Source organism: Bos taurus, chromosome 11 (assembly GCF_002263795.3).
Source record: "Bos taurus isolate L1 Dominette 01449 registration number 42190680 breed Hereford chromosome 11, ARS-UCD2.0, whole genome shotgun sequence".
NCBI lineage: Eukaryota > Metazoa > Chordata > Mammalia > Artiodactyla > Bovidae > Bos > Bos taurus.
This window is the reverse complement of record NC_037338.1, coordinates 6,272,241-6,299,114: the sequence shown is the minus strand read 5'-3', so window position 1 is coordinate 6,299,114 and position 26,874 is coordinate 6,272,241. Positions and strand designations below refer to the sequence as shown.

At 50.0% G+C, this 26,874-nt stretch overlaps 1 protein-coding gene across 3 annotated transcripts in view; it reads left to right on the top strand.

The window, feature by feature from the left end:
* RFX8 (regulatory factor X8) overlaps nucleotides 1-21,215 on the top strand; it is a 52,169-nt gene extending 30,954 nt beyond the window's left edge. The window contains exons 9-16 of one of the 3 annotated variants that reach the window (XM_059891658.1): nucleotides 1,468-1,618; nucleotides 3,448-3,528; nucleotides 3,800-3,858; nucleotides 5,155-5,311; nucleotides 6,627-6,721; nucleotides 11,629-11,743; nucleotides 15,718-16,034; nucleotides 20,853-21,215. In XM_059891658.1, coding sequence (XP_059747641.1) covers nucleotides 1,468-1,618; nucleotides 3,448-3,528; nucleotides 3,800-3,858; nucleotides 5,155-5,311; nucleotides 6,627-6,721; nucleotides 11,629-11,743; nucleotides 15,718-16,034; nucleotides 20,853-21,047 — 1,170 coding nt within the window. In that variant the 3' untranslated portion in view covers nucleotides 21,048-21,215. The remainder of the gene's footprint in view (nucleotides 1-1,467; nucleotides 1,619-3,447; nucleotides 3,529-3,799; nucleotides 3,859-5,154; nucleotides 5,312-6,626; nucleotides 6,722-11,628; nucleotides 11,744-15,717; nucleotides 16,035-20,852) is intronic. The other 2 variants (XM_024999321.2, XM_059891659.1) reach the window with 2 other exon arrangements.
* Nucleotides 21,216-26,874: the final 5,659 nt, after the last annotated feature.

Genomic DNA, 26,874 nt, shown 5'->3' with positions numbered 1-26,874 from the left:
TGGGGGCTTCCCAGGTGGCGCTGCTGGTACAAACCCGCCTGCCAGTGCGGGAGACGCAGGAGAGGTGGGGTTGATCCCTGGGTTCAGGAAGATCTCCTGGAGAAGGAAATAGCAGCCCACTCCAGTACTCTTGCCTGAAAAATTCCATGGACAGAGAAGCCTGGCGGGCTACAGTCCATGGAGTTGCAGAAAAGTTAGACATGACTGAAGCGACTTAGCATGCACACACTGGGGTTAGAGCCACAGCCCTCACACTCTGGGGTGTCCATGGATCTCAGATCTTCTGAGAAATCAGTGGTGGACCCAGTGGACCAGGAGCCTTAGATCTTTTCCTCAGACTCAGTTTTCCTTTCTGAATTCACTGAGAATCCAAGTGACCTCGTGTAGAGACAAAGCCAGTGAGTGTGATACAGTCTGGAAAGTTCTGGAACACAGTGTGATTGCACTGTTCTGGGCGCTCAAAGGAAGAACAGAGATGCCTGGAGAGGGCTTCCCAGAGGAGGCCATGTTGCTGGCAAGTCTCGCAGGAAAGGGGAAATTCTACGGACTCAAAACCGAGGAGAACACACGTGCAGGCAGGAACACGTGGGGCAGACAGAGGCAGAGAGTGGTCACAGGTGTCACAGGGCGGGAAGGCCGCAGTGACCGGACTTACTGCCTCACTTGCCCTGTGGGGGACTTGGGACTTCCTGAGGAGACGGTGGGTTGGCAGTGACATTGATGCCATATTATTGGAGCAGAGGGTGGGGAGAAGGCTTCGCCACAGTCAAGGTGACAGGGGAGGAAGGTTGGACTGAGAGATCCAATGACACTAGAGAGAAAGAGGGACAAATTAGAAAGAGGGACAGACACAGGGTGACCGGCCGAATTGAGTCAGAGTCCTTACTCTGATGTTTCAACAAAAGAGGACTTTTAAAAATAGGTAATTGGAGCCGTTGCTTTGGATTGTACACAGCTTCTGGGGTTTGTAGGTTTGTTTTTTGAACTCTGTGTCTAGAATGATTAATTGTGGTTTGGGAGTCAATTATATGTAATTTCTGGAGTGAAATGTGCTTTCCTTAAGCTTGTCATGAACTTTTACCTTTTATTTTATATTTTTTTTTTTAGGGAAAAAAAAATATCGGGCTTCTAAAATTTTTAACATAAAGGTTGAAAACTTGAGGCTGGGTTCAGCCCTTAAGTATTTTGGCTTGACCTCAAAACCAAAACCAGTCTCAGCCAACATTCATGTTGTGTACACTTGTGAATCTGTCCTCAATATTTTGAAATCTTTGGAAGAGTTCTGATTCCAGCCTCTGCAGCCTGCTGTCCTGCCCAGGGGGCAGCAGCCAAGACTCCGTAGTGGCTGCGTCCTTAGCTGGGTGGGGGCCCCTCTCTCAGGCTGTGGCTTGCGTGACCCCTGGCCTCTTGTGACCGGAGGCTGCCCGCACTGGCTGGCGGCCATGTGTCTTGTCACTTCTGTTGTAGGGAATTGAGGACGTTCTCCTCCATGACTTTTTGGAAGATGTTTCTATTCAGTATTTGAAATCTGTCCGGTTGTTTAGTAAGAAATTCAAGCTGTGGCTCCTCTCTGCTCTGGAGGGCTTTCCAGCCCTCTTACAGATCTCCAAACTCAAAGGTGGGTTTCCATGGAGAACATGGATTCTGTGAATGCAAGTGCAGCATCTAACTTTCCACGTGGGGTAGGTCGTCTCCCCTTTACTGCAGCCTGAGGCATATAGGATCTTAGTTCCCCAGCCAGGAATCAAACCCACACCCCCTGCAGTGGAAGCATGAAGTCTTACCCACTGGACTGCCAGGGAAGACCCCTCTCCCCTCTGGTGTCTATTTGCCTTCGTGCACTGAACTGCAGTCCACAAGTCCTGGCCACTTCGGCTTTCTCAGCTTTTCCTTTAATGCCCATAAGGGAGGCGTGTGTTGATCCATCCACACCCTCTTGCCGATTCCCCAAGCAGGGCCAAGGGGGTGGGGAGGTAGAAAAGGCAAGGGAGAGGCCAACCAGCTCTGCCATCCTTGGCTCACTGCCCACCCAAGCAGGGCCAACAAGGGTCCTGGACCCTCTGTGCTCTGCTCAGGCCCCACGAGGCTCCAAGAGTATCGCTCCCTCCTTAGAAATTCCTCCCAAGGCCCAACTTGCCCACACTCCAGGCCTCCGGACATTCACACCCACGTGGAGTGTGAACACAGGAGGCTGTTGGTCTGCTCAAGCCTGCAGCGGCCGCTCCAGGCCTTCCTGAAGCTGACTGTTGGTGTCCCTCTGACGCCGTGGTCCTCATAAACTCCAGCACACGCCCACTGGACGGACAGTGTCTTTTACGGTCCTGAAAATACCCTTGTTTCCCGCTCCTGCCTTTGTGAGGTTCTCCATCATCGCCTCTAGCTCTCCCCGCCCAGCCCCACCCTTCCTGGGCAGCTCAGGCCTCTCCCGGCACCCAGCCCTCCCCACCTATTCCCCTCCGCCCTGCAAGTCCGCCTCCCTGGCACCCTGTGTGTGCCATCTCCCCCGAGGGCCCACAGAATGGGCCATGCCTTATCTTCAACCCCTGGCACCCCCAGCGCCCCTGGCTGCATTGATCCCTGTTTGACCCATTTGGAAACTCCCAGGCCCAGGGTGTGTGATCACCAGTCAGGAATGTGCCAGGAAGGGTCCCCCAGAGAGAACCGTGAGGTCTGGTGCGTGCTTGGAAAGGGGACCTAGGACAGGGGTCCAGTTTTCCGTGGCCCCTTCCCCACCTGCTCTCATCCTGCCCTCCGGCTCTCATCCCTTCCCCTCCCCAGGCTCTTCAGTAGCTTCCACACTGATGGTTCTGCCTTCAGCCTCACTCTCCTTGGTCACACAGCCCTCCCCTCCCATCTCCCCAGCACCTCTGGCTGTGTTGATCCCTCTTTGACCCACTTGGAAACTCACAGGCCCAGGTTGTGTGATCACCGTGTCCCTGTTGTGTGGGTGGGCCACGCTTCGTCACTGCTTGACCTCTGACCCATCCCCGCCCACCTGCCCCCAGGGACCTCCAGCACCCACTGGCGCTCCCCAGAGACTCCTGACTGGTTGTGCCCAAGAAGCCCTTGTTCCTGCTTCTGTTCGCACCCCATCGGCCTTCCCCAACCCCTTGCCTGGCCAACTCCTACTTACATGTTAAGACCCAGACTGAAGATCCACTTCCAGGTGGAGCTGCTCCTGACACTTTCTGCCCCAAGAAGCCTTCGCTCCTTTCTCCCCTATGGCTTATGTTGCCAGGAGCGCTTGCCCTGCTGGTGGGAGACTGTGCCTTGGTGACCCGTCCCTAGCCGGAGCCCCTGGACAGTGGAGGTCCCTCTCCTTCCTCCAGCCGTGCAGGCGCTGGGGGGAGTATCCCCATGAGTGAACACATGAATGAAATGAGTGAATGAGTCCATCCAGGAGGGCGTCCCCCTCTCTCATTTTCGAATTTCTGGTCATTTCCCAAGGAGAGCATGCAAAGATGTGGAAGCTGGAGGAACTCAGAGTTCCTGGGCAAAATGGTCACCTGTACAGAGCCCACGAGGCAGGTGCTGCTGACACCATTTTTCTAGCGTTGGGCGGGGGAGGGGGTTAGTCACCTTGCCCGGGAGGATCTAGAGCCATGTGGGAAAAGGCAAGGGAGGCAAGGGTACTGGGGGCCTGGCTGTGTGGGGCAATTCTGGGCAGACAGGTATGCCAGCTGTGGGCACCACCTGTGTGTGCCTCCTCTCCCTGCCTGCTCCCTCCCCCCGCCCCCAGTCAGTCATGTGAACTTGAAGTTATAGGATCAGTAATGGCTGTTTGTATTGCTCTTGACAGAGGTTACTGTGTTTGTCAAAAGGCTAAGAAGAAAGACATACCTTTCCAACATGGCGAAGGTAGGTTTCCTGAGTGTCCCCCGGGCACTGTCCTGGCCCCCCACCCACCCAGGTGTGTGTTGGGGCCACCAGGTTCTGGGCTCTGACCTTCTCTGTCTTGAGTGACCACACAGCTTCACTGTTAGAGGAGGGGAGGAGAGGGGCCAGGGAAAAGGTTCTGGACTCTGTTCTGAAATCCCATGGCAGCAGATGGGGACAGAGCCTGGGACCGTCCTCTGCCCTAAAGCAGCCCCGGCCAGGGAGGCGTCCAGCCAGGCCCGCCTCTGACAGTCTCCATCCTCCCGGCGCAGAACTTCTCCCCCAGACCCAGCTCTTCCAGCTGGTTCCCCCTTCTGTGCTCGAGGGCTGATGGCCGTGACTTTGCAGCACAGCCTCCATCCTGACCCGCCTGCAGCAGCCACCTCAGGCTCCAGAGCCAGCCCTGCTCGGAGCCAGCCCTTCAGTATTGCCCTGGGGGTTTACTTAGCACCCAAGGGCTGGTTTCCTCTCCATAAAACTGAAGTGACTGTAGTGCCTGCTCCTGGGGCTGGGATACGGGTGACCCACCTCCCGTCCTACAGACCCTGAGTGTGGAAGGGATTGGATTGTCCCCTTGGGTGTACATGTGCGTGCTCATTCGTGTCCGACTCTGTGACTGCATGGACTGTAGCCCGCCAGGCTCCTCTGTCCATGCGATCCTCCAGGCAAGAGTACTGTAGTGGGTTTCCATTCGCCTCTCCAGGGGATCTTCCTGACGCAGGGATTGAACCCATATCTCCTGCGTCTCCTGCATCTGCAGGCTGATTCTTTACTGCTGAGCCACCAGGGAAGCATCCCCTTGGACACTGGAGGCCAAATTCACTGCCCAGGGCTCCCAGGGGAAGAAAAGACATGGCTTCTGAGTCCCCTCGGCCACCCTGTAGAGTCCACCCACCTTTTGCTTTTCCAGAAACACACTTGCCTTGTAGACCCCGAGTCACCCACTGGTTCTCTCTCTGGAGCATTCAGGCTCCTTGCTGGGGGCACAGAGGATAAGGAGCTGGGAGAGGAGGCGCCACAGGCCCTGAGACCCCACACCCACCTGCCCCCAAGCAGAAGTGTTCTAAATGCTACATTTCAGAAAGGCAGTTATAGAATGTGGGAAATTTAGACATTTTCATTGTCAGCTGGGATTCCATTTTAGTGGGCAATACCCCCAATCCAGTTTTCTTTCTCTTTGATAACTACACAATCATGGTAATTTGGAGAGGGGGGCATCAGGCCACACAGTAAGATGATGAGATTTCAGTAAGTGTTGTGTGTGTCCTTTGTCTTCAGACCATGAGGATGGTGCTGAGAAACAGCAGGAGGGTCAGCGTCCTGAAGTCGGATCTATGCACCATCTTCCATCAGGGCGTTTTGGATAGTTCCCAGAAAGTCCTGCCCAGGGACCTGAGCGGCGCCGATGTCCTGGGAGAGAACACAGAGATGAAATGTAATCCTCCTTCAGCCTCTGCTTTGGGCAGTGTTTGGTATATGATCGGGGCTGGCATGGCCATCCCCAGTAAATGAATCTGATCCTTCCCTGGTGGCTCAGTGGTAAAGAATCCATCTGCCAATGCAGGAGACACGGGTTCAATTCCTGGGTCAGGAATATCTCCTGGAGAAGGAAATGGCAACCCACTCCAGTATTCTTGGCTGGGAAATCCCATGGACAGAGGAGCCTGGCGGGCTTACAGTTCATGGGGTTGCGAAGAGTCGGACGTGACCTAGCAACTGAACAACAACAGTCTTGATAAGTAGCCCCTCCCCTACCGCTTGTCTGTCCCTTGAAGATCTCCCTGCTCCCCACTACCTGGCTGTCCCAAGTCCCAGATCCTCCCCCAGGAGACTCCCCTCCAACCAAACCAGCATCTGAAAAGCATACACCAAACCCAGTAGACCTCAGGGCTACGGAAACCCCACCTCCCAGGCCACTATCTCTGCTAGAAATCCCAGGTGACTCCCCAAACCTTGCTCTCAACCTCAGCCCAAGCTCAGAGAGACCCAGGAGGTGTGAGGGCCTGCCAGCCTCCCCCAAGTGCCTGCCAGCCTTCCAGGGCCTCCTTGTGTTTCTCTCCAAGGGGGCACAGGTCTGGCAGGGAGACAGCCTAACAGGTGAATGCTCAAGACGTGCCTGGAAATACTTCCGGATGGAGCCTGGCGGTGCCTCTGCCAGGGCTGAGGCAGTCCACTGGGTTTTCCAAATCTTCCTGGCGTGTGGTGGCACTCAGCTGGGGGGACCAAAGGCTGTCCTTATGCCCTCTCTCCCCCACTGCTGCCTGCACAGGTGGGGGGGCCCGGTCCCCCCATCACTTCCCAGCCTCCACCCCTCAGGTCTGTGCTGACAGAGTCCACAGCCCCCGGCAAGGCACCTAACATCCCTCAGCGGCTTTGATGTCCTTCATCCCCTTTATAAAAACAGCGGGGATGGGTGAGGTCATGTCTGTATCATGCAGTGAGCTCACTTGGGGCCGGGTTCTGCGTAATTACAAGGTGTAGTTATGATTTCAAAATCTTTCTTCCCATTTCAACAAGGAGCAGAGGGGGTCACTGGAAAGCAAAAGCACAGAGCTCTGAACCAGACGACCTGGGGTGACACATCCCACCCAAGAAGGCAGCCTTTGTGTTCACAATGAGTGTGAGGCCCCAGGGGATGCCTTTGAACTGCTGTGAGGATGTGGTCCCCTAGGTTACCTGGTATACAAATACCTACTGGGGAATTCTGCCGCATGGCTCACCATCTTTTGGTTTGTTTTGTCTGTTGATAGGTTTGAGCAGTTTAATTTCTTTGCTGGGGACATCAACAGATCTCAGTGTATTCATGAATTGTCTGTCTTCGAATCTCCAAGAATTTGTCTTCCAGGTACAAAAACATATATATTTTTTTTAAAGAAAAGAAGCAAGTGTTGGTCATTCTAGCTACATTATAGCACTGAGTGCTCAGGACCTCGTGCAGAGGGAAAGGGTTTTCTCTGGGGCTCTGGACAAAAGTGTGTCATGGTGGGGATGGTACTTCAGGATGGGGAAGTGGTATCTCGGAGGCTTGTACATCATACAAGTGTGTGTGTTTGCTTGCAAGTGCCACATGTGTGCATGGGTGAGCATGTGTGTGGGTGGGTGTAGGCAGGTAAGTGTGAGCACGTTTGCCCTTGTGAGTGTGTGAACACCAAGCAGGAGTGTTTAGGAGGGAGATAGGTTTGTCCATTGAGGGATATTGACTTAAAAATAAAGTTACAACCTAAAAGTTGAGAGTTATGTTTAATTCAGCGGAAGTTTTTAGGACTTAAAGCCTGGGAGACAGCGTCTCAAATGACCCTGAGAGAACTGCTGCAAGGAGGCAGAGGGAAGAGTCAGGTTATATAGAAATTTGCAACAAAGAAAGGGCAGGTAGTCTGAACATCAAAAGCATTTTGTGAATTAAAACCAGATATCCCAAGTTAAGCAATCTAGTGCTTTTCTGTGTGTGGAAGATGCAGGAGTCTGGGCTCTCTGAAGTCCTTCCTTTCATATGCATCTCAGCCATCTGGGGCCAGAATCCTGTGTTTTTCACACCCAGAGATCCTCAGGGCTCACCGTAGGGAATGGCTGCAGCCTGTGGGTGCCAGATTGCAGCTATTCTTTTCCTCCTTTGGTGCCCCGAGGGCTCAGGAATTCGCATTTGGAGGGCTGGGATCACTGATGACTGTGACGTCCTTGTTTACTGATGTGCCAGGAGATACCCCATTTCTCAGGGAGAACGGTGCTCGTATGGGGGTTTTACGTACGGTCCCAGGAAAGTGTCAGGCTTGGGTTCATGAAAGCCAGGATGAATTGGTTTTGGATGTGGGTGGGTTTGGTCCTCCTGACAGACACGTCACTTGGGTTCAGTACACCCTTTGGCTTGATTGTCATCATCACCAGTATCAGAAAGTCACATTATTGAATCAGGTTCAGCCGCTCACTGCTCAAAAATCAATACTGGAGTGAAGCACATGTTGGTAGACAAGAAAATTGGTTTTGATCAGAATGCTTGCAATCTGGATTGAGATGATGAAACTTGGTGTCCCCAAAACCACCTCTAGAGATTCTGCTTGGCCCTGAACATCTTTAAAGGGAAACGGAGAAGTGATCTCAGTTAATCACTGAGAAGAGGAGGGAAGGGTCCTTGCCATCCTCCACTGCATGCAGGCTTGTGTCCAGGCTCGTCCACTCCTGGCAGTCTCTCTCTCTCTCTCTCTTTTTATTTTTTTTGTCATGTCTGCATGTGTGCTTCAGTTGTGTCCAACTTTTTGCAACCCCATAGACTGTAGGCTGGAGAAGGCAATGGCAATCCCACTCCAGTACTCTTGCCTGGAAAATCCCATGGACGGAGGAGCCTGATAGGCTTCAGTCCATGGGGTCGCTGAGTCGGACACGACTGAGCGACTTCACTTTACTTTTCACTTTCATGCGTTAGAGAATGAAATGGCACCCCACTCCAGTGTTCTTGCCTGGAGAATCCCAGGCACGGGGGAGCCTGATGGGCTGCTGTCTATAGGGTCACACAGAGTCGGACACGACTGACGTGACTTAGCAGCAGCAGTAGCAGACTGTAGGCTGCCAGCCTCCTCTGTCCGTGTGATTCTCCAGGCAAGAATACTGGAGTTGGTTACCATTTCCTTCTCTTTAGATGCTCTCTTGTTCACACAGTTTGTTCAGGAGATTACTAAAGGGGAAGCTGGGAAAGAGATTTGGTCATCTGTTGATTCTTACTCTCATTTCTACTTCTTTAATCTGCGGGAAAGAAGCAATAGGTCAGGCAAAGCATTGCATGATCAAAAGGCCTGAAAGGTGTACTTGGGCAGGAAATGCACAGGGCAGAGCCGGGGAGGTGGTGGGGGGTGGTGCCTGGTTCGAGGTTAATGACAGAATGGAAGGGGCCTCCTCCAAAGAGCACCTCCTGCCAAAGGCTGCTTCCAGTCACCCTGTCGGAGCTGATGATGCTATTGGGGGAACCCCAGCACCAGGCCCCAGTGGACCCCAAACGCCTTCTGCCCTTGAAGACACCACCCTTTGAAAGCTAAGGCATCTGGGAATGGGCTTGACTGGGAGGTGAAGGGCAGGTAAGAGTAAATTAAGCTGAGAAAGGGAGGCAGCATTCCTGAGAGAGGTCGGCAGGAGCGGAGTGGGCATAGGGAAAGCGGGGGACCAGTCTAGGGAAGAGGGGAGACATCTCTGCACCAGAGAGCCCTGGAGGGCCTGGAACCAGAATGTGACTCAAGTTTCCTCCAGCAGTCTCCAACAACAGGTCTTCCCAATTCCTCCCTCCCCCAGAAAGCCCAGGGAGGAGCTTGACAGCTGGGTTCTAAGCCTTGGCAGGTGTCTATTCTCATTCTTTGCTTCTTAGAAATAATCTTTTCAGATTCTGTGTGGGTTTTTTTTTTATCATTTTATTTTTCTGTTTATTTTTGGCTGGGTCTTCTTGCTCTGTGGGCTTCTCTCTAGCTGCAGTGAGCGGGGCTGACTCTTGAGTTGCGGTGGCTTCTCCTGTGGCAGAGCACTGGCTCTGGGGTGCACAGGCTTCGACACTTGCAGCACGTGGGCTCAGTAGTTATGGCTCCCAAATTCTAGAACTCTGGCTCAGTAGTTGTGGCACATGGGCTTAGCTGCTCCACAGCACGTGGGTCTTCCCGGATCAGGGATCGAACCAGCGTCTAGGTTGGCAGGTGGTTCTTTACCACTGAGCCATCAGGGAAGCCCTGCCGCGTGGCTTTGATTTCTCCTCCTTGGTCCTTGGCAAATTTCGCTTGTGCCAGAGGTCACGTGCGCAGTTGCATAGCTGTGGAGGCTCCGATTTGTTCAACAGGGTGAAGCTCTCTGTCCTCTGGTCCTCGGTTCAGGCACTCACGCAGCCTAGCTGTACCCCAGCTGAGCCCACTGAGACCACGGGTACCAGTCCTAACCCCGAAGCAGCACAGGCCCAGCCTGCGTCCGAGCCCATGTAACATGGTGTGTCCACCCTCACCCCCACAGCCCTCATGAATGAGACATCTCAGGAAAGCAGTGGTTTTGTGTCTGCCTGCATTTGATGGGGTTGTTTTTCTAAAACAGCTTGTCTGATTAAAAAAAAAGACTGTCAATAAAATACTCAGGCTGTTAAAATGTGAAGCCTCTGGCATGTCCAAGATGACTAATCATCTCAAGTTGTTAGCATCTGGAACACAGGGAGACGCTCAGCTGTGTTGTGTTTCATTTGGTTCCCCCAGTTCTCGTGCAGTTTGGGCCCAAGAGGAATTTCTAAACGTGGGAACCCAAGGCGTCATGCTACTGGCAAGAGGGGGAAAGCTCGGGGATTGGGCTGAGATCGCCCACTGCGCCTTCTCTGGGTGGTTTAGGCACATCTTTGTGTGTGCTGAACCCCAGCAGGGGTCCTCCCAAGAGCCCCCCTATCCAGGAGGTCCAGAAGCATGCGGAGAGGATGCCCCTGCTAAGGCAAGTCTGTTACCAAACCCAGGTTCGTGTTCAGGATGCACTGAGAAGCCGAACAGACTACAAGGTCAGAGGTTGGAGTAGAGAAAGGTTTATTGCAGGGCCATTCAAGGAGAACAAGGGGCTTATGCTCAAAACTCCCCAGAGGCTTTCAGCAAAGCATTTTCAAGGGCCAGGTGGGGGAGGGTCTCGGGGTGTGTGATTAGCTTTGCACAGTTCTCTGATTGGTTGATGTTGAGATAACAGGGCAGTTAACGTTACTGATCCTTAGACACTGGAAGGCCTGCGGGCTGTGTGCTCCTGATCATTATGTAGTTTCTTCCACTTGTTGGTGATGTTTAGCATTGGAAAAACTCAGGAAAAATACAGAAGATGCCATCATCTGGGTACTTCAGCGAGGAGCCCCAGCAGAGGATATGGGGGTGGGGGGTGCCTGTCCCAGGGAGGCCCCCCCATAGGGTCTTGCTTGGTTACAGGTCCACACCCACCCAGAGCCCCGAGTGGTCCTTTGGGGGTTCTCGGTGGGGGCTGAAGCTAAGCAGAGATGGAAAGGCACCTCTTTATTCCTGGCCAGTCACCACTCTCTTCCTTGGAGACTGTGGTTGAGACTGTGGTTGAGGCTGTGGGTGGTCCCCACGCAGGGGAGGTTCAGGGGGTTCACCCCAGCCTGTGCGGGGGAGCTCCTGCGGCTCTGTCAGTTTGTAATTCACCAGAAGTGCAACCCAAGGCTGCTTACTGTCGGTCTGGCTAGGGAGTTCCTTGGTCTGCACATACAGCATCCCCCAGCACCCAGTTTAGTGCCACTCAGGCCATCGGATGACCACACAGGTAGACCTTCCGGGCCTCGATAATTCACCCAGTGCAGCAGCCAGCTTGGTGCTTTCCAAAATCGGCCCCCTTCCTCCCATCACTGTGGGATTCTGGGCCCCTTTATCACAGCATCGGACTTGCCAAGTATAAATTAGCCCCCATGTCCCCGATGGCAACTGCCAAGGGGGACTCAGCGGGACTGCCCTGCAGGGGTCACTCTGAAGGGGTCCTCACAAGTGACCTCTTTTTAAAAAATTGTGGGGATTAAAAAAAGAAGTAGGCCCCTCTCCCACCTCCTGCCTTCTCTCCCCGTACTTCAGGTCTTGCCAGGAATCACCCCCAACAAGGGATGGCGAGAGACCAGGCCTGGGCCTCCCACCCTGCCCTTCCCGCCTCCTCTCCCACTTCGGCCATGTCAGTGTCTGCACCCACCGTGGGCGACTTTGACAACAAGCTCGCCTCAATTTTTATCATAAACCCCAGCATTTTTTTTTTCTTTCTAAAATGTAACAGCCAAGCAGAAGCAAAGAGGAGTTTCTCCAATTGGCCGCCAGCTTCCAGCTGAGGTGGAATTTCCTCCTCACGGCAGTGAGCAAAGCCATGACCCTCTGTCATAGAGACAGCTTCGGTAAGTCCGAGAACACAGTGCTGTGCAGTCTACCTGCCACAGGTGTGGTTACAGCTAAGTGCTTCCCATATGGCTGTGTGAAACCCACTCACCATCTTCTCGCCTTTCTATGTAAAATACAACACGGACACAGAGAATCACACAAAACCATGCTAATCTTTTTATAACAACACCACGATGATTCATCAAATGGCTGGACCCTGCCTCACTCTCCTGTCCATGAAAATAATCAGTAAACAATCAAAAATAAGAACAAAGTTTTACTTGAGCCAGACTAAGGACCAGCCCTTGCAGGTAGCCCTGGTGGTAAACAATGCTCCTGTCAATGCAGGAGTTGTGGGTTCAATCCCTAGGTCAGGAAGATCCCTGGGGGGAGGGCGTGGCAACCCACTCCAGTACTCTTGCCTGGAGAATCCCATGGACAGAGGAGCCTGGCGGGCTACAGTCCATGGGGTCGCAGAGAGTCAGACATGAGTGAAGCAACTTAACACACACGCACTAGGTCTGGCCCACAAGCCCGCTCTCCAGATGACCCTGAGAAGCTGCTCTGGATGCTCTGGAGAGCAGCACAGTTTCATATCTTGTCAGAACAAAGAATATTAAGCAAGTCATTTCCTCAGTGTTTAAAAAAAGAGAGAGACCAGCATGCACACAGCAAGTCAGCATGGCCTTGGCACCTGGAAGCGGAGTCTTATCATTGAAGGAGGCCCAGCGTTGGTGTCCCCAGAAGGGAGGCATTTAATCTTTGTTTTCAACATGGACGTTCTTTACTTCTTGTCAATATGTCCTTTTCTCTAACAGTCAAAGCAGAAGACCTGTGTAGGGTTGATAGGCCACAAACTTGATACTATTTTCGTTAGCATCAGAGTCAAGTTCCCTCATGTATAAAGCCAGATGCCTCCTTTAGAGTTCAATATGTGGAAGTTTCTTTTATCATTCCCCTGCTGTCATTTTTAGATATGCAGGAAATCTCCTCTGACTTTTGAATTATCTGCTTTGGGACATTCTGAGAAAAGAACCAGGCACCCTCTTATATTCCCAACTGAGATGGAGGGAAAAAATGGGTTCTTTGGGGCACCTGGATTTAACTTCCAGGAATAAAAATTGATAAAGTTCCCCCTGTGGGCTTCCCTGGTGACTCAGACCGTAAGGAATTCACCTGCCCGTGCAGCAGACCTGGATTCAATCCCTGGATCGGGAAGATCCCCTGGAGAAGGGAATGGCTACCCACTCCAGTATTCTTGCCTGGAGAATCCCATAGACAGAGGAGCCTGGTGTTACAAAGAGTTGGACACGACTAAATGACTGACACCACTGTGTGCAGATGGAAGAATAAATCAGAGTCTGTCTTGCAAACTTTCTTGTCAAATGGATGGTCTTCCTGTGCTGGGGAGGTCTCACCTGTCACAGCTGTGGTGCTGACGCACAGGACAGGAGAGTCGTGGGGATGGACAGTCATCCCTGAGGCCCGTGGCCCCATGGAGGGGATCACTCATTTCAGCAGATATCTGTGCATCCTGCAAAATCCCAGGCTCCTTCCTGGACACTGGACACACAGCCATGGACAGACAGATAGAGCCTCCACCACGAGAGCTCACACACCAGTCAGGGTGAGGAACCCCTGCCCCAGGGCTGCCAGAGGCCCTTGCATCGGGTACGGGGATCAGGAAGAGCGGACAAAGAGCAGACAAGCCCCAGTCTAGACCGTTCTGCAAACTCTGGGTCTCTTTGGAGGGTTTCGGCTGTAAGCAGCCACACAGGTGACACCCATTCATCATGAGGCTCTGCCCATGAAAGTCAGGACGACGGGCTTAATGTTGGTGTCTTCCAGGGCAGAGTTCAGGTACAACCACAAAAGGAAAACCAGCCCTTTCAGCAGTTTGTACTGCCGACTGAAAAAAATGCACAAGCTGAAAGTTAAGAGTAATGTTTTATTTAATGGACAAAACTGAGGACGTAAGCCTAGGACACAGCATCTCAGGTAGCTCTGAGGGACTGAAGAGGTGAGGGGCGGAGCCAGGATGTACATGAGTTTTTTGCAACAAAGACCAAGTAGTGGGAACATCAAAAGATTGCTTTTAATTAAAGAAAACCTGACATCTTAAGTTAAGGAGTGTGTGTGTGTGTATTAGTCCCTCAGTCATGCCCGACTCTTTGAGACCCCGTGGACTGTAGCCCGCCAGGCTCCTCTGTCCATGGGATTTTCCAGGCAAGAATACAGGAGTGGGTTGCCATGCCCTCTTCCAGGGAATCTTCCAGACCTAGGAATGGAAGCTGGGTCTCCTGCATTGCAGGCAGATTCTTTACCATCTGAGCCACCAGGGAAGCCCTAAGGAATTTAGTGCTCTTCTGTCTATGGGAGGATGCAAGAGTCTGGGCTCACTGAAATCATTCCTTTGATATGCTTCTCGGCTCTCCAGGGCCAGTATCCTGTGTTTTCTCACCCTGAATCTCCTCGGGGGGTGCTGCTGGGACGGCTGCAGCAGCTGATTACTAGACGTGGGGTGGACACCCTGCCTCCATCCCGAGTCCCCCCAGGGCTCACTGTCGGGGCTGTAATGTGATGGCTTGGAAGCTGCAGCATCTTTGATAACTCATAGAGCGGGTGCCCTCCACCTTCTTGGACCTTCATATGAAATCAGAGTACTCACACCACCCATTCTTTCTCTGCACACGAACCGCAGTTTCACAAAGTCAAACAAGTGAAGAGTTGTTTTGGGGTCAGACTTATTCCAGACCATGTCATGTCACAGAACCAGGCTCTCTCACCCAAGACCTAGCAGAAAAGAGTGGACCTTGTGCAGAGCTTTGAATTGCACAGCAAGGGTCCACACGCCCGTCTGGGGTTGGTGCCATCGTTCATGGTCTGAGTTATTTTACAAGTCTTGTAAATTGTATCAAACAGGTAATATGATTCTCCTGCCCAGAAATGCAAACTATCGTGTGTCAGGTGGGTACAGCTGAGGACAGCTGTGTGGCATCTCTTTGTAAATTAATGTCAGTGGCATGCTTTACTGTCTGTGTATGCTTAGTCCTTTGAATTCTCTCTTTTTTTAATTTATTTTTTATTGGCATATAATTACAATTCTACTGGTGGTTTCTGCCGTACAACAACATGAATCGGCTGTACGTATACATATATCCCCTCCTCTTGGGCCTCCCTCCCACTGCCCCATTCCTCCCCTGTAAGTCATCACAGAGCACCGAGCTGAGCTCCCAGTGCTATAATCAGTTGCAGCAGCTTGCTATTTCTCTCATGAATTGAGTCCCATAAAAATCTTTGAAATGCGTCCATTCTACATCTGTGTGAGAATCACGGTTTATCTTCATTAAAAAATTACCTTTTGATATGTGGCAGAAACCAACACAATTCTGTAAAGCAATTATCCCTCAATTAAAAAATAAGTAAATTTAAAATAAAAAAAAGATTTTTAAAGATTAATTTAAAAAATTGTCTTTTAAGAACTGTTCTAGGCTAGATCTCCTCCCACCCCGTTTCTCAACTGAACGTTAATTATCCTTTTGTTTTCTGGAGCCAGAGGCCTTGGGATTCAGACCACTCAGCTGGCCCTTGCCCACCAGCTCCCTAAGGACAGCCCCTGCGCCCCTCACCCGTTTCCCCCCAGGAGTTGCAGCCAGGTAGTGGGTGGTCGAGGGGCACTCTCTCCACCTCCGGGAAGGGCACCCGTTTCTCTGCAAGGTGGCCCTCCTCCCATGTCACAGCAGCTGTGTTGATGTTCCCTGTCATGACTCAGCTCACTGAGCACCTTGTGCTAAAGCCACCTTCTGGGGTCCTCTGGGTGTGGGATGCTGCGAGGGTGATGGACGCTGCAGGGACTCAGGCTTTGCCAGGAGGAGTGAGGCTCTAGTGCACAGGAGCTGAGAGCCCTGGAAAAGCTGTTGGTTCCACGGGGATCCGTTTACCTGTCCATCTGTCTGTGTGCTTATTCACTGGGGGTTGTTATTTCATGTAGGCTCCTGGCACCTGTTTCACTTGCTGCTTTCGGAATATGTGATTCACATACTTCAGTCGTGCATTGAGGAGGAAGAGGAGGAGGACAACGTGGGAAGTCTCAAGGAGATACTGCCAGATGACCAGTCTCCTGTCCAGCCAGACTATGAGCCCCACCACCCTCCAGACTGCCCCCCAGCTCAGGAGCATGAAAGCCTGAGTGCGGATCCCCCCCGGGTGATGCTCAGATGCAAGGGCCAGAGCCCCGGTGCCACGGCGGGGAGCAGTGTGGTGGTCAGGGTGCCTGGCTTCCTCGTAGACACCGTCACGGGCAACAAGGTATGTACACCGTGGCCCAGCCTTCCATCCACCGGTGTTCTCAGGAAGTGAGAACCCAGGGGGCTAGGAGACCCACGTGCTGGGCGTAGTCGCTCAGTTGTGTCTGACTCTTTGCAATCCCATGGACTGTAGCCCATCAGGCTCCCCTGTCCATGGGATTCTTCAGGCAAGAATCCTGGAGTGGGTTGTCATTCCCTACTCCAGGGGATCTTCCCAACCCAGGGATTGAACCCAGGTCTCCCACATTGCACGCAGATTCTTTACCATCTGAGCCACCAGGGAAGCCCTAAGAAACCCATAGAGGGGGTTATACATTGTCCAAACAAGGACACAGGATTCTAGATTCATCTCTGCTATAAGCGATTTTGCCAGTGTGTCTGTTGACCACTGCTTAGCTCCAAAACATGCCTGGTCTGATGAGAGCTGTGCAATATGGGGACTGCTCTCCCCTGGCCCTTCCAGAGCCTGCCTGGCATGAACAGACTCACTGAGCAGCAGATCACTACAGCTAAGAGGAGTGACATACACTGAAAAAGCCTCTGGCAGACTGTACTCACAGTCTGAGTACAAAGGATTTTTGAAAGGGTAGAATTGTGGTCCATCTTGAAAGATACAAAAATAAGGATTGCAGGAATTCTCTGGTAGTCCAGTGGGTAGGACTCTGCGCTTTCAGTCCCAGGGCCTGAGGTTTAATCCCTGGTTGGGAAATTAGGATTCTGAAAGCCTTGCAGCATGGCCAAAAAATTAAAATAATGAAAAGTAAGGCAATTTCTCTGGTGGTCCAGTGGCTAAGACTCCATACTCCCAGTGCAGGACGCTGGGGTTCGATCCCTAGTCAGGGAACTAGATCCCGCATGCTGCAGCTAAGACCTGGGGCAGCCAAGTAAATAAAAAATAAATACGTATTAAAAAAATAATGAAAGTAAGAATGGCTACTTATCGAATATACTGTGCACACTTGATATATATTGTCTCAAAGCCATACAACCCTGCACAGTATCTGTTCTTATCATTTTCATGCCGTGGATGAGGAGACAGAGGCTCAGAAAAGCTAAGTGGAGGCCCAGAGTCACACAGCAAGTAAACTGCAGAACAGAGGCTGACACCCTGGCCTGCTTGATCTCATCATTCTTCTCCTACAGTGCTAGATGGGAGGAGGATGGTCCAGGCCCCCAGAAGACTAGGACATAGGATACAGAGATCTGAGATGGGGTCTTGAGTGCCAGGGAGGGGAGGCAGATTGAGCAGGAAGTTCAGCTAGATGCGATGCAGGGGAGTGGGCTGGTTGGGGGAAAAAACCCTGACAACACCTGTCAGTAGTAATTTCTAAAACTCCTGCACACGTTTGGAAGCTTGGCCTTTTTACCTGGCGTTCTTTTCACATCCACAAGTTCCCCTTCTGAGTAGATGAGGAGTCTACTTAGGAGACCACTGAAGGCAGGAGTGTGACCTCAACCTGGATGAAACGTGGTCAAAGCCACGTGGCTGAGTCACAGCTGGAACTGTCTGTGCCCTGCGTGCATGCTAAGTCACTTCGGTCGTGTCCAGCTCTTTGTGACCCCATAGACTGTAGCCTGCCAGGCTCCTCTGTCGTGGGATTCTCCAGCAAGAACACTGGAGTCCATTGCCATTTCCTTCTCCAGGGGATCTTCCTGACCCAGGGATCAAACTCGTGTCTCCTGCATTGGCAGGTGCGTTCTTTACCGCTCACGCCATCTGGGATGCCCGTCCATGCCCCGCAGCCCTTCCCCATTCCAAGCACACAGAACCTCGGCAGACTGTTACTGAGCTGGACTGGACGAGACACCCACTGGCCTGGACAAATGAAACAGGAGCCAAAGAGCCAGTTCTCACAGTCACCAGCCCTCTGTCTCCATCAGGCGTTCATTTGCTGACCTCGAGACGGTAAATTCAACACCCGGTACTTCCGTGCTCTCGGTGCTAGAGACTCTAATGTGAGTCTGTAAAGAAGAAACTCATCTCCCCTGGGAGTGTGTATATGAAGCCAACAAGACAGAGGAGACCGGGAAACAGGAAAAGACTGGCCCCCAATCAGGACTGGTGAGGGGGGAGGGGTGCTGGGCCACTGAGAGAAGGAGCAGATGGAGGCGGTTCAGGCTGCACTCACTGAGCTGGTGATTCAGGGCCGTGGGCAGAGAGAAGGCCCAGCTCAGTCTGGAGAAGGGACAGGTTGGCCAGACTGTGCCCTAGAGAACCCTCTCCTGGCTCCTGACCCTCTGGAGAACACATCCTGTCCTGGGTGACAGGACCCGTCCGGGGGGCTTACCCTAGTCACTTGGGAGCCCCAACAGGATGCGTGTCTGAGCTGGATGTTCAAGTCTGATGATTTGGGAAAATATCTGTAGCCTACTGTGAGCAGTTCTGGTACATAACTTCTTGGGTTCAAATCCCACGTCTTCCACTTAAGCGGATTTCCTAGGTGGCTCAGTGGTAAACTGAGCCCTGCCAGTGTCCTCCTGCCAGTGCAGGAGACATGGGTTTGATCCCTGGGTCGGGAAGATGCCCTGGAGAAGGAGATGGCAACCCACTCCAGTACCCTTGTCTGGGAAATCCCATGGACAGAGGAGCTGAGAACGTTGGGCAAGTTGCTTTATTTGTCTGCTCAGCTTCCTCTTCTACAAAATGGAAATAAAGACGTCTAATTCCATAGGCTAAATGAGGTATAAATACGTTAATTATTTGTAAAATTCCTAGAAGCATAAAAAGTACCCATAATCCTAGTCATTGTTATTATTTCTCCAACAAAACCTCCTAATCTGAACACCTTTACAGAACATTCTCTACCCAATCCACTAGTCACTCTGAAGTTTATTGCAGTGGGTGTATTCCACCTATATTTAATTGGTGGCAACAGTAGAGAGGACATTAAATAATTGAACAACATAATAAAGCAATACAAGCAGATAAATGTCAGATAACCCAAGGTAATATGCATTAGAGATTAATTAAGCCTGCTTGTGCGTGCGTGAGCCTGCCAATTTAGCTATAATGACTTAGACACTCCAACACTGAAAAGTTAGGCTCGCCTAATTTCCATTGCCCTCACTAGTCAGCCTGTGCACTTGTCCTCAACAAAAAAGCACACGCTCGGGGTCCGATCTGCTTTCATCTGCCACGAGCTAACACCTGTTCAGCTGCACCCCTGGGGCTGACTCCTCTGGACAGTTCAGCTCATTCCCTGCATCTACAGCAGCAACTCAAGTCAGCAATCCCCACCGCCACTTCCATCTGTCGCTCTTGTCCATTCTCCCGATGCTCAAAATAGTAAGATGCCAAGGCATGTCTTAAGAATAAAGGGAAAATTATACTGATATTAAATAAAGGCCATTCTCCTTAACCTGGCAACCAGTTCCAGTATTCTTGCCTGGGAAACCCATGGACAGAGGAGTCTGGTGGGCTCCAGTCCGTGGAGTTGCAAAGTCAGACACAGCTGAGCATGCACACGTGCACACACACACACACACAGTTTTCAGTTTAGGTCATATACTCAAGCAGGAAAGCAAGGCAAAAATATTTAAAAATAAGTGACTTCAGCCAAAAGGTAAAGATGAAGACAGATGGTATTTGTTTTTTTGTTTGTTTGTTTTTTTGTTTTGAGAGAAGAAAAACATCTTTTCCTTGGTTGGTGATGGTTATCATTGAATTTATGGAGAATGGGTGAGATATGTACTTTCATTAACCTTGCGTTCAAAGTCACCTTTTGCACATCTTTGTCAAAATATGCTTGCTTATGGGGATGGAGGGGGCACTGTTGAAGAAATCAGACCAAGAAAATACATCTCTGTCAGTTTGAAAGTAATCATATCCGAGGATTTGCCCATCTTTCGAATACCCTTGGAGCTGAGGGTGGCGTATTATCCTTGTTTCTCTGATAGGAAGGTTTGCTCAGGCAACTTGATGACTATCTGAGAGCCAACATCAGAGTCTGTGAATGTCTCATGTCAATTACTACCCTATAGAGTGTTAATGTACGGAGAAGGCAATGGCACCCCACTCCAGTACTCTTGCCTGGAATATCCCATGGATGGAGGAGCCTCGTAGGCTGCAGTCCATGGGGTCACACAGAGTCGGACACGACTGAAGCAGCTTAGCAGCAGAGTATTAATGTAACCCATGAGAGTCTTCACAGACTTCCTCCTTTATATACTGGTCTATTTGACCAGTGGTGGAGGGAGGGTCTGCGTGGGAACTTGAGCCAACTGTGTCGGCTCATAGGGTCAGTATCCATCTGGAAAGCAGCCAAGGTGACGAGCGTTACAGCTGCGAGGTGACCCATGGGCACTTCACAGGCTCCCTCCTGACTTTCACAACTGATCCAGGCTCTCTGCGTCTGTTTTAAGTTTTAATTTTTTGGCCGAGCTTCATGGCATGAAGGATCCTAGTTCCCCAAGCAGGGATCGCACGCACACCTCCTGCATTGGACACACAGGATCTTCACCCCTGGACTGCCAGGGAAGCCCTCCCCTGTGCCTTTAATGGCAGTGTCGTCCCTCTCTGGCCTCACAAACACCTGCAGTGCCCCCGTCCTTTTCCTCAAGGGAGCCACCCACTCCCACTCTTGCGCCAACCCCCAACACCCTCTCTTGTGCCATCCTGGATTTGAGATTCCTTCCACAAAGTCTTCAGCAGCCCCTGAGTGCTCCCCTGGGAAGTCGGGGTCCCCTGCACTAGGTCCAGGGTGAGATGAGCGTGTGCTAGCAGAATTCAAATGGTGGGTCCTGAAATGGAAAAGCGTAACTTTCTCTTTTCATCTTTTCTTCTAAACACCGCCTCCCTGCCCCACCCACCCCACAACAGCTCATCCAGGTATTGTTGGAGGATAAAGCCACAGAAAGCACCATCAAACTCACCCTTCCTCTGGGACAAGAGACCCTCATAACCCTGACAGATGGACAGAAATTTGTGATCCACATATCGGATGTATCCCAAAGCTCTGAGGATGTTTATCTTACGGAAAGTAATGCTGACACGGGAGATTATTTATTGGACTAGGACCTGAGAAAGCATACATTTTTTTCATTAAGGATAGAGTAAATGGTAACACTTTCGTATTGGTGAGAAAGAAGATTCTGTGTAAATGATAGAGGTAGCAATGTTTCTGTTTATATGTATTTCAAGGTATTGGTTTCGATGAGTCATATAAATTGATTTGGAGAATAATTTTTGCCTCTGTTGCCTTTATTCAGGGCTTTTGCAGTATTTCTGTGGGGACTTGAGAGAAATTTGAGAAATCCTGTTGGTAATAAAAACATGGATCATTCTCCAGTGAAAGATGAAGTTTGTAGAAGAGCAAGTAGTACAAGCAGTCAAAGGCCCCTCATAATATTTTTCGTCCCCTCAGGAGTACCCTAATCAACATAGAGTTTGTAGAAAGATCCCTTCAGGCCTTGAGGAAGAGGGGAAAAACTCAATTATTTGATAGTGCTGTTAGAGTTACTCACTGCTCCAATATAGCAGGGGTCCCCATCCCCCGGGATCTAATGCCTGATGCTCTGAGGTGGAGCTGATGCAATAACAATAGAAATAAAATGCACGAGGGATGTAATGCACTTCAATCATCCCCCAGGCCCCCAGTGCATAAAAAATGGTCTTCCAAGAAACTGGTCCCTGGTGCCAAAAAGTTTGGGGACCCCTGCTAAGGATCCCACCTTGGCTTCGTTCACATGGCTCTTTTCTGAAAGTGATACAGAACTATGAACCCAACGGTGGCTGCCACAAATGTGGATGTCCTGCTGATGCTCTGTTCCTCTCTAGCACGATCCCAAAAAACCCTGACACTGAGGTAGATCCCTGTTAAACCAGACCATTTTTATGTAACCGATTATGATACTTGAAAGGAATTTAACAATTCATGCTTAACAATGTCTGGTAGCAGTGGAAATAAGGGAATGTTTTATTGATCTCCTATTACATAAGAAATGAATTAAATTTCTTGAAATGCTTGGGAATTTTAAAGAAACATCAGAACTCTAGATCACTAGATTCATTAAGAATTATTCATCATTATGGTTTAAAAAGTAATCATGTTTTAGAGCCTTTACTACTACATTGAATATGTGATCTAATTTCTTAAGCCATCTGGGAGCAGTTATTTGTCAAAAGAAAAAAAACACACACACACTCAGAGGCCTGCATCCTTTGGCTTACTGTTCAGTGACTTCGCGTATCCTTTGCTCACATCTAAGCGGACAGGTAATGGGCTGAGTCAGGGAACAAAGGCAACGATAAGCTGTATGGGTCCGGGAACAGCTAATTGTGTTTGCATACTTTGGGGTAAACTGATTAGCTGAGAGCTGGCAGAGGGCATTCATCCTTGAAAAGACCATCCAGGCAATCAAAGAAAATTCCACTTATCTGTTTATCTGCAGGGTTTGAAGTTAGGATAGGGGGTGGGGAGGGGGGTGAGTAACAGAGAGGAGAGGAAGGGGCTTCTGGGGCCCTCATCTGCTCCAGCTCTTGGTCTGGGGGTGGCCCTACGGCATGTTCGCCTTGTAAAAATGTGTTTCAAAGCTTCACATTTGCTTTGATTGCTTTTCTGTTTATGTTCTATATGACAACGTACTTTTTAAAACAGAAGTCTGTGCACGTAGGGAGGGGGTGGGGGAGAGAAGGACAGGGAGTTTTGGGGTTAGTGAACTCTTATAAACTACTACAGTGAGGGCTGAGTGCTCAGTCACTTCAGTCGTGTCTGACTATTTGTGACCCTATGGACTGTAGCCTGTCAAGCTCCTCTGTCCATGGGATTCTCTAGGCAAGAATACTGGAGTGGGTTGCCATTTCCTTCTCCAAGGAATCTTCCCAACCCAGGGATCGAACCTGGGTCTCTTAAGGCTCCTGCATTGCAGGTGGATTTTTTACTGCTGAGCCACCAGGGAAGCCCATAAACTACTACAAAATACACATAGATATGTTATACTACTGTTATATGTAGGATCAATAAACAACAAAGTCCTACTAAATAGCATAGGGAACTATATTCAATATCCTGTGATAAACCATCATGGAAAAGAGTATTTTAAAAAAGAAAGTCTCTATATGTATGACTGAGTCACTTTGCTGTACAGCAGAGATTGGCATGACATCACAGATCAACTGTACTTCAATAAAAAGTTTAAATTAAAAAAAAAAATCAGTGCGCACATTGTAGGAGAGAATGAGGCTTAGAAGCACACAGGAGGGTTTGGAAAGCAACGAGGGCCCTCTATTTCTCATTCTCCATCATCGGCAGGTGCTCGGATGGTTCTGCTAATCTGGACTTGGTGAACCTGGGCTGGGCCCACTCAGCCAGCTGCTGTCCCTGACAGGCTCGCGGGGGCCGGCAGGTCTAGGGTGGTCTCCCCTGAGATCCCTAGGCTCCTCTCCCACATCCCTCCAGCAGCCCAGCCCCGGCATGTTCTCACAGCAGAGCTGGGGGCCAAGGAAGCAGAAATAGAAACAGGTTTTCATGCTTCTGTTTGCATCAGTGCCTGCCCCATGTTCCAAAGCAAAGTGGAGACGGTTCTAGGAAAGGGTGTGCACACAGAGGGGATGTCGAATGGGTGGATTTTTCCAATCTCCCATATCAAGGTCAATGCTAACTGCTACCCGCTACCCAAATCATTATCCCAGATGTTCGATTAGGGAGACAGTTTTGCAGGAGAATGACCTGCTCAACGTCATTTGGACAACAGTGAGAACCTGATCATCAGAACAGGGTCCACAGTCACCCCATGGCATCGACCACTGTGACATTTTGACAGCACTGCCTTCAGGCAACATAACCTGATAAGAAACAGACATTAGCTCCTTAGTGCTGCGAAGAGCCCACAGTAGTTTCCGAAACAGTCACTTTAAGTAGGAATAACAATGAGAACTTGTGCAGATGGAAATCTCCCCAGGGCACATCACTGATTGTCAGTGTGGTGCCTACAGCGAGAGCAGCACATGGAATTTTCTTCACATAATAATCATAACTACACCCACGTAGATCTTGGAACATGAATTTTCACTCATGATGATGGTGAGTTGGAGGCCCACTAACACTGTCAGTGGATTTTTCCGAAACCAGAAATTTGATCTAAAATGTACAGTGATGTGTCCCAAAACTGTCATGCACTCATTTACCAGGTCCTTTTTAAATATGGGGGATCATCAAAGAACAAAAGAGGCATCTCCCTGCTCTTAGAGGATGAAGAAGTTCAGAACAAGCCTCCCCAGAATGTTCCACTTTGGCATGGGGATCCTGCAGGCTTCAAAGAAATATATTCCCTCCCATGACTATCTATACTTGACTCTTATACTTGGGCCACCTGATGCAAACAGCCAATTCACTGGAAAAGACCCTGACACTGGGAAAGATTGAAGGCAAAAGGAGAAGTGGGTGGCAGAGGATGAGATGGTTGGATGGCATCACCGACTCAATGGACATGAGTTTGAGCAAACTCTGGGAGATAGTGAAGGGCGGAGAAACCTGGTGTGCTGCAATCCAAGGGGTTGCAAAGAGTCAGACACTTTGCAACTGAATAACAACAACTTTGACGACCTAAAAGAATTTAAAGCCAAGAAGAGAGTCCTCACCAGATATCTGCTGGCCCCTTTATCCTGAACTTCCCAGCTTTCAGAACCATGAAAAATAAATGTCCTTTTTTGAACCACCTAGCCTATGGTATTTTGTTATAGCAGCCCAAACAGTCTAAGATAGGCCTTTGTCCCACTTTGAGTGACATTAAGAACTGAGACTGGTCAGTGGACTCGGGTGTGATGCGGACCAGGCTGATCCTTCCATTACAGGATTCCACATCAATATTTCATTTAATAATTTTTACATAGATTATCGCTGCCTATACTGACTGATCCATTCAGTTCTGTTCAGCCGCTCAGTCACGTCCAACTCTTTGTGACCCCCACGGACTGCAGCACGCCAGGCTTCCCTGTCCATCACCAACTCCTGGAGCTTGCTCGGACTCATGTCCATCCAGTTGGTGATGCCATCCAACCATCTCAGCCTCTGTCGTCCCCTTCTCTTTTCACCTTCAATCTTTCCCAGCATCAGGGTCTTTTCCAATGAGTCAGTTCTTCGCATCATGTGGCCAAAGTATTGGAGTTTTAGCTTCGGCATCAGTCCTTCCATGAATCAGTTCAGTTCAGTCGCTCAGTCATGTCCGACTCTTTGCGATCCCATGAATCGCAGCACGCCAGGCCTCCCTGTTCATCACCAACTCCCGGAGTTCACTCAGACTCACGTCCATCGAGTCAGTGATGCCATCCAGCCATCTCATCCTCTGTCGTCCCCTTCTCCTCCTGCCCCCAATCCCTCCCAGCATCAGAGTCTTTTCCAATGAGTCAACTCTTCGCATGAGGTGGCCAGAGTACTGGAGTTTCAGCTTTAGCATCATTCCTTCCAAAGAAACCCCAGGGCTGATCTCCTTCAGAATGGACTGGTTGGATCTCCTTGCAGTCCAAGGGACTCTCAAGAGTCTTCTCCAACACCACAGTTCAAAAGCATCAATTCTTCGGTGCTCAGCCTTCTTCACAGTCCAACTCTCACATCCATACATGACCACAGGAAAAACCATAGCCTTGACTAGATGGACCTTTGTTGGCAAAGTAATGTCTCTGCTTTTCAATATGCTATCTAGGTTGGTCATAACTTCCCTTCCAAGGAGTAAGCGTCTTTTAATTTCATGGCTGCAGTCAACATCTGCAGTGATTTTGGAGCTCCAAAAAATAAAGTCTGACACTGTTTCCACTGTTTCCCCATCTATTTGCCATGAAGTGATGGGACCGGATGCCATGATCTTAGTTTTCTGAATGTTGAGCTTTAAGCCAACTTTTTCACTCTCCACTTTCACTTTCATCAAGAGGCTCTTTAGTTCCTCTTCACTTTCTGCCATAAGGGTGGTGTCATCTGCATATCTGAGGTTATTGGTATTTCTCCCGGCAATCTTGATTCCAGCCTGTGCTTCTTCCAGTCCAGCGTTTCTCATGATGTACTCTGCATAGAAGTTAAATAAGCAGGGTGACAATATACAGCCTTGACGTACTCCTTTTCCTATTTGGAACCAGTCTGTTGTTCCATGTCCAGTTCTAACTTTTGCTTCCTGACCTGCATACAGATTTCTCAAGAGGCAGGTCAGGTGGTCTGGTATTCCCATCTCTTTCAGAATTTTCCACAGTTTCTTGTGATCCACACAATCAAAGGCTTTGGCATAGTCGATAATGCAGAAATAGATGTTTTTCTGGAACTCTCTTGCTTTTTCCATGATCCAGTGGATGTTGGCAATTTGATCTCTGGTTCCTCTGCCTTTTCTAAAACCAGCTTGAACATCTGGAAGTTCATGGTTCACGTATTGCTGAAGCCTGGCTTGGAGAATTTTGAGCATTTCTTTACTAGCATGTGAGATGAGTGCAATTGTGCGGTGGTTTGAGCATTCTTTGGCATTGCCTTTCTTTGGGATTAGAATGAAAACGGACCTTTTCCAGTCCTGTGGCCACTGCTGAGTTTTCCAAATTTGCTGGCATATTGAGTGCAGCACTTTCACAGCATCATCTTTCAGGATTTGAAATAGCTCAACTGGAATTCCATCCCCTCCACTAGCTTTGTTCGTAGTGATGCTTTCTAAGGCCCACTTGACTTCACATTCCAGGATGTCTGGCTCTAGGTCAGTGATCACACCATCGTGATTATCTGGGTCGTGAAGATCTTTTTTGTACAGTTCTTCTGTGTATTCTTGCCACCTTTTCTTAATATCTTCTGCTTCTGTTAGGTCCATACCATTTCTGTCCTTTATCGAGCCCATCTTTGCATGAAATATTCCCTTGGTATCTCTAATTTTCTTGA